At 46.4% G+C, this 7,089-nt stretch overlaps 1 protein-coding gene across 1 annotated transcript; it reads left to right on the top strand.

The window, feature by feature from the left end:
* Positions 1–1,085: 1,085 nt before the first annotated feature.
* On the top strand, positions 1,086–5,193 carry LOC142790390 (beta-hexosaminidase subunit beta-like). The gene is made up of 2 exons (XM_075885247.1): positions 1,086–1,276; positions 5,103–5,193. Exons 1-2 carry the CDS (start codon positions 1,086–1,088, stop codon positions 5,191–5,193), a joined length of 282 nt encoding a protein of 93 aa, XP_075741362.1.
* The last annotated feature ends 1,896 nt before the right edge of the window (positions 5,194–7,089 follow it).

Here is a 7,089-nt window from a genome sequence, read left to right as displayed (position 1 = left end):
ACATTCATTCATAAAAGTACAGGAGTCATCGAAAAATGACGGCTTATCATCCGCAATCCAATGGACTGACAGAGAGGCTTAACGAGAACATAGCGGACATGCTGTCAACGTACGTGGGCGTACAACACAAAACCTGGGACGAGATTCTTCAATACATCACATTTGTGTACAATACGGCAACGCAAGAACCAACGTGATTTCCGCCTTTACGCCTCGTTTACGCACGCAACGTGCGAAACCATGCTTGATGCTATGCTTCCATGCGACCAAAGCTATGATGAACTTGCTCCAGACGCTGAGCACTATACTCAGTACATCGAAGAGGTTCGTCAGCACGCTCGCATAAAAACCAGTCACCAACAAGATGCACACGCACGGCGTTACAACCTCCACCGTCGAAACGTCGCCTACCACCCTGGCGACCCAGTGTGAGTGTGGATCCCTATCGGGCTACCAGGTTTATTCGAAAAACTTCTTAATCGTTATTTTGGACTGTACAAGATTCTTAGACGTGTCACAGACCTTACTTACGAGGCATTTCTGGACGGCGCAGTGTCTTCTCGTCGACAGCTTCGGCTCGAAACCGTGCATGTCGTTCGGCTTCAGCCTTGCTTAGCCCTTGTGCTTTCACGTGTTACAACAGGCCGCCACTTTGCGTTGCTGCTGCTGTTTGTGTTCTCCTGTGTTTTTTGCCTATTCTTTTTGCGCTGGGCGCAAGTGTTGCTGCAACTTCCTAATTGGCGCTACAAGTACTGGAACTCTCCCTCTTTTGGTTCTCTACATCTGCGTGTCTATGCCTACTTTTTTCTCTTTATGAGCATCGAGCTGATGCTTTCAAAAGGGGGGGGGGGGGCTAATGCAACATGGTCTGCTTGTAGAATATCCTTCAGTGGAAGAGGACAAAAAAGATCTACCTGAGCTGCTGCTAGCTAGTCTATTCAACAAGCCTGTAAAAGCAAGTTTGTCGTCATAAACGTGACAATACTGTACAGCATCACTGTAATGTTAAACCTCATTATCTAGACAATGTGACTCAGCTGTCACTTGACTTTTTTCATTCCTTTTTTTTTGCCATAGCTCACACCATGTCCTGGGGCAAAGCATTTCCACATCTGCTGGCCAACTGCGAAGATGACAACAGCCGAAATGTTGGCTTTCTGAACCCCACGCTGAACAGCACGTTCGTGTTCCTGCACCACCTATTGGCAGAAGTGGCTCGCCTATTCCCCGATGACTACCTACATCTGGGTGGAGACGGGCTACATCTTGACTGCTGGTATGAATGCGAAGTCAAAAGACTATTACTCTTGGTGGTCATTAGTGACAAATTTCCATCAGTTAGAAAGAGAGGACGTCACGACGAATTACCCGGAATTTGAAAAGGCTAAAATAACAGAAAGGCCGCGAATAAAAATGTACCCGTGTATAGCAATACACCAAATGAGCGTTGAGCAGCTATTCACTGGAGCGATATGAGCTATATAGCAAACGAAAAAAAAATGTGAGCAATAAGTAAGAAGATTGTGAAGACACTTTCGCATTATTTGATGCAGTGACAAATTACGAACAGCTAGGCGATCTGTTTAAGATACGCCTTTAACACAGACCGAAAGCTTTGTTGCGGTCCGAATGATACTATATCATTTGAACTGGTATAGCGCATTACGGGGAAGAAGAAACGGCCGAGCAGACCGACACAAGAGGACAGAGCGCTCTGTCCTCTTGTGTCGGTCTGCTCGGCCGTTTCTTCGTCCCCGTAATGCGCTATACCAGTTCAAGTAGGACGAACCAACTCGCCCAATCCTCAACACTCGTGGATACTATATCAGCTTTTCGTGCAAAGTCGGTATTTTTGAATGCCAAAGAATCGTTCGATCTCCGAAACAAGATGTGCAGAATAGGTCCGGAGAGCAGCATTGAAGAACTCACGTGAATAAGTGATGGTTTATGTGATGTTATGTTAGTGTTATCATACAGCGAACTTTGTAATGATTTGATGAAATTATCAGTCAAGGTCATGTCGTGCACAACATAACAAATCCAGCAGACACATGAGCCAAGGCATGCATGAGGCAATTCTTCCTGACTTCTGCGAAGGAATTGTGAAATGAATTGAAGGCATTTGAGCTATATGAAAAAGCGCCGCTTCGGCAGGTGGAATGCGAGCTCAGAACTTTGAATTCTTTTCAATTATTTTCCAATTATTAACAGCTTGGCTATTCTAGCTCAGCGAAACCGTGGTTCGCTGAGCTAGAATATGCTGGTAGAATGCCGGAATATGATTGAATGTTGGTAGGTGCTATCTTCACGCTCTTTTTCGCTGCCCGAAAACTATAAGCTGGGCACGCCCGTTCGCGCTGCCGATTTGCACAGCGTAATACGCAGTAAACCGGATTGGGTGAGAGAATGGGTACATGGAGAAAATGAAAAATAAAGAGATAGAAACATATAATAAAGAAAGGGAAGAAAAAGATAAGCAGAAAAAAAAGGAAATAGACGATGAGAGTGAGAGACAGAGAAAAACGGGACAAAGAAATATGAGAGACGGAAAGAAAAAAGAAGCGACAGCTGAAGATGTATAGAGACAAAAAAAAAGAAGAGAAAAAAATAATCGGCCGCGTATTTCCGTGCTTCGCTCCAAAAGATGTCGAAAGGCAATAATGGAGGCGCTACGGGTTATATGGTGCCATCTGGCTGTAGCGTGAGGAAACGAAAGTTCTTTAGAGCGTTAGATCAGGTTTAAGCCACTGGTAAGTGCAGTGGCAGCACGAGCCGGTTTAGTTGAAGGGCCACTCACAAGGTATGATAATTTTGAGATGACAAGCGCAAAGCGTAGATGAGGCGTTCATAATGACGTCTGCCAAAATTTGCAACGCTACAAGTCACGGAAATTGGTCGAATTTCAAGATTAACGCTGCTCCCCTTCCTTTTGCGAGCGCGCGCCTAGAGAAGGAGGGCATGACGTGCGCGTATGAATGGCCCTACGTACACGGCAATGCAGTGACGTCGGTCCTCTACGTAGACGACTGTCCTCTGACGTTGCCACTAGTGGCACGTGACATGGCGAATAATATTTACCACAACATGCGTAGTTAATCTATTTCTTCCTTGAAGAAAATAAATCTCTAAAGAAATAATGACGCAAAAAGGGGATGTGAACGTTCTTTTTTCTTATTTTTTTCCCTCGCGAATGGCAACGAGATGCGGGGCTAATGTGACGGCGTTTCGCATGAACTTGTGTCCCCGCAGTCAGCGCATCGAACGCTTCTACGCGTTCGCGCACTTATTATGCTCATCTCTTCTACCGCGTACAATACGACAGCATTGACAAACCATCCCGCAGAAACAGGCAGTAGACCTCAAAACAACGTTGGTCACTAAAAAAAAACGCCGCTCGCGTGCACGGGGTTGGGCTTGTTCGGGAACTTCATGCGCACGTGACCTCTTGTCGGATTCCGGAGAGAGTAGGGAAGAGATTTGGTTTGCGAAGGCTACGCGGAGAAGCAGCAAGGGTTTCGAACTCGCCTCCTCTCATCCTCGTTTTGCGCCGCTTCTAGAAAACAGTTTTCTCAGCTCGTAATAAGCCGATTCGAAAACTTTTTCTGGTAAAATGTTCCATACCGGACACCCAACAACTTCCACGGTCTAACTAAAATTTAGTATGGGGCCTTGTGAGTGGCCCTTCAAACGCTTGAATTTGCTAGCGAAACGTACAAAACACCCGTTATTTCTTTCACAGCATCGCATTGTCACAGCAGCCTAATAAACTTTGTTCTCAAAGACTATGTAAGTATGCACTTTCTAATAAAAAGACACACTGCCCAACACTTTTGTATGGATGTTGCGCCGTGATAATGTATATTGTTTGCTCTTTGATTGAAAACGTGCACAAGTATGACGCAGCAACCAGATCAAAATGGGTCGGCATTGAGCAAGGAGTTACACTTTCGCCCTGTGGATGGAATTGCTATATGAACAGACACCAAGAGCAAGACGGAGAGACGAACATTTTTGCTCTGAAGTATCCCAAGATAAATCGTCTTCTTTAACAAATACTGAAGCTTGCACTGATTTGCGCATAGTTTGAAACATCAAAACTGGGCGATTTTAAGCACCAATATAGTTGGTTCTAGGTTCTTTCCGGGCCATAGATAGGCCATCCAGGGTCGAGGTTGCGTCTTGGTTGTCGCTAGGCTTTAATATTGGTAATGAAGTGTTTCCACATTGTTTGTCAGCGCAGAAAGTTTTCAGGTAAAACCCCAATCAGACAGACGAGGCAGTTGTCTAAACTCCACGGACACATTCGCGCTAAAATCAAGCAACCAAGCGCTCGTACATCTCACATGAGTGCGGGCACGTCCGTGTATGTACACGAGGTCTTCGGCTTCCCACGTTTGCTTCGCAGCCTTTTGTCGGGTTAACTGTTGTCTTCCTTTTAAGTGGACCACTTTACGGAAGTAAAATTTACAGAATGCGCCCCACCGCTGTGGTCTAGCGGCTAAGGTGCTTGGCAGGTCGCGGGATCGAATCCCGGCTTTGGCAGCTTCATTTTCGATGGACGCAAAAACGCTGTAAGCTCGTGTGCTCAGATTGAGTTGCACATTACCCAGGTAATAGAAATTACCCCAAGTAGTCGAAATTTCTGGAGCCCTCGACCACGGCATCTCTCATATTCATATGGCGGTTTTGGGACGTTAAACCCGACATATCTATCCAAAATAGTAATATCTGATGCGCATTATCTCGTAAGACGCTTCACGTTATTCCTTCATTCTCATGTGCATCAGTGTGTCGCACTTGATTATAAGCTCTAGCAAAACCGTTGCTGCGTCATTCTTTGCACATTTCAACGGAATCATGCAATATGCATAAAATACGTGAGATTGTTTTGTTTACGTCTGCAAATATGTTTGCGTTTTTAGTTCTAAGCGAACGTATTTACAATAAACTTGATAGAGCTGCGTTACATAGTTTGAAACGGCCGTTCCAAGGTTGTGGGATCGGAGGATGGGTAAGAAGTCATATAGATCAAGGCTGCAGAATGCGCTACTTTTTCTAGGGCTCGTAGTGTTCAAGCTGGTTTGCTGCGTTTGCATTTCCAGGAAGTCTGACAAGGAAATTGCGACGTATTTATTGAAGATGAGCATCTCCGGACGCTACCACAAACTCCTGATGCACTATTACAAAAGGTGAGAATAGTTCAGGTTTACTTACAGCGTAGCGTTTAAGGAGAGTTTGTAACTGGTAGTTAAGGGCATTTAGAGACAAGCAGACCTTGACGCGCCATTCAAGGGTACATCACCTCAATTACGCATTTATTACTCATGTGGCGTAACGTAATATCACAATATAACGTGACATGTTCAGTGCTGCTAAAGAAATGTTGCTCATATTTTCTTGCAGTTCAGTACACTTACATATGCATCATGTATTATCATCATCACTGCTGAGCACCTGTCGCTATGGTCTATTGGTTATGGTGATCGCCTGAGCAGAAGCTCGCGGAACGGAATCCCATCTACGGCGGCCTCATTTCGATGAATGGCAAATGCTATGGCAAACGTGCTTAAATTTCGGTTCTCGTTTAATGTACGCCAAGTAGTCGTTATTTTCTGAGCCCTTCTGCATGATGTCTTCTACACTGGCATCTTGGGTTTCAGACGTAAAAAACCCAACAATTATTACATTGCTGCCGATCATTGCTTGTAACGCTGAAGAGACAACAGATGTAGTGACTTCAAACGCACCTTAAAGGGCCACTTAAAAGGCCACATACCGAATTTGAGTTACAAAGTGGAAGTTGTTGTCTGTCCGATGAGGAATATTTTTCCACAAAAATTTTTTGAAGCGGTTCATCACGAGCAGAGAAAACAGGTTTTTTTTTTGAAGTGGCGCGAAACGAAGATGAAAGGAGGAGAGCTCAAAACCTTTGCCGCTTGTTATGGTGTAATGTGAGCCCAGGATCCGGAATAAATCAACCGGCAGTCAGGTGACTCTGTACACACAACACAGACTTTAACACAACCGATAACTGTTACAATTCACACACAACACACTATAGCGTTCCTTATTTACATGCCAAACGTCCTACGCGCCTCGGCACACGAACTGTCCTACTCGCCGTTATGACCGTTGCCGCTGCGGCGAGGTCGGTCGTCACCGGTGTTCCTTGTGCAGTCACGCTGCCTTGACCGTGGTGAGGTGGTGGTGGTGGTGATGGTGGTGCTGCAGGCCGGTAGATCACCAGGCCACTGCAGTGCAGGTTAATGGCCCGTCGCCAACATGAGCCGCGGCCACCTCGTGCCACCACTAGGGCCCCAGGACCTCAGGCCACGAACAGACTATGCTGCTGGTCCCCGTGTCAGCGCCGGCCACAGAGCGGGAAGCCAGCTCACCAGGTCCGCAAGGCTGCCGGACACCTGGTTGAGTGACGCAGCCCGAAGCAGGAAGCCAGCTCGCCTGGTTAAGCGATGTCGCGACCCGAACCGCCGACCAGCAGCTGCCGTTCGAACTGTGTCACGCTCCAACTGCCCGAGCCGCACGCCCCGCTCGCGTTTCCTTTTCCTCGTCTTCGCCTCCAAGGCGTACCGCAGAGCAGAACTGCCGTTCCCTCTTCGCCACGTCATGGGCCACACAATCCACATCATCACACCACCCCCCACTTAAGATAGTTGTGAGCAACTATTCCACTCCACGCCAGGCGGTGAGTAGGCAAAAGTGCAGGCGCGTTTGTAAAGAGGGAACAAGTTCACATGAATCCGAATGGTTGTGATCCACACAGCACGTAATGAAAAAAAAACACACATGAAAAATACACAAGTGGAGAAAGATTAGAGCAATTCAGATGTGACTTAAGTAGTCCGCTCCTACATTGTCTGAGCCTTTTATGTATTCTACGGTAAAACTGTACTCTTGCATTAGTAAGCTCCATCGTAACACTCGATTATTGACGTGTTTGGCTGACTGCAAGTACCGGAGTGGCTGGTGGTCACACTGAATAATGAAGGGTTTGCCGCATAAGTAAATGTGGAACTTCTAAACAGCCCACACGAGCGCTAAGCATTCACGCTCTATTGTGGAATAGCGGGC

Source organism: Rhipicephalus microplus, chromosome 2, assembly GCF_043290135.1.
Source record: "Rhipicephalus microplus isolate Deutch F79 chromosome 2, USDA_Rmic, whole genome shotgun sequence".
Lineage (NCBI taxonomy): Eukaryota > Metazoa > Arthropoda > Arachnida > Ixodida > Ixodidae > Rhipicephalus > Rhipicephalus microplus.
This window is presented reverse-complemented; position numbering and strand designations above follow the sequence as displayed.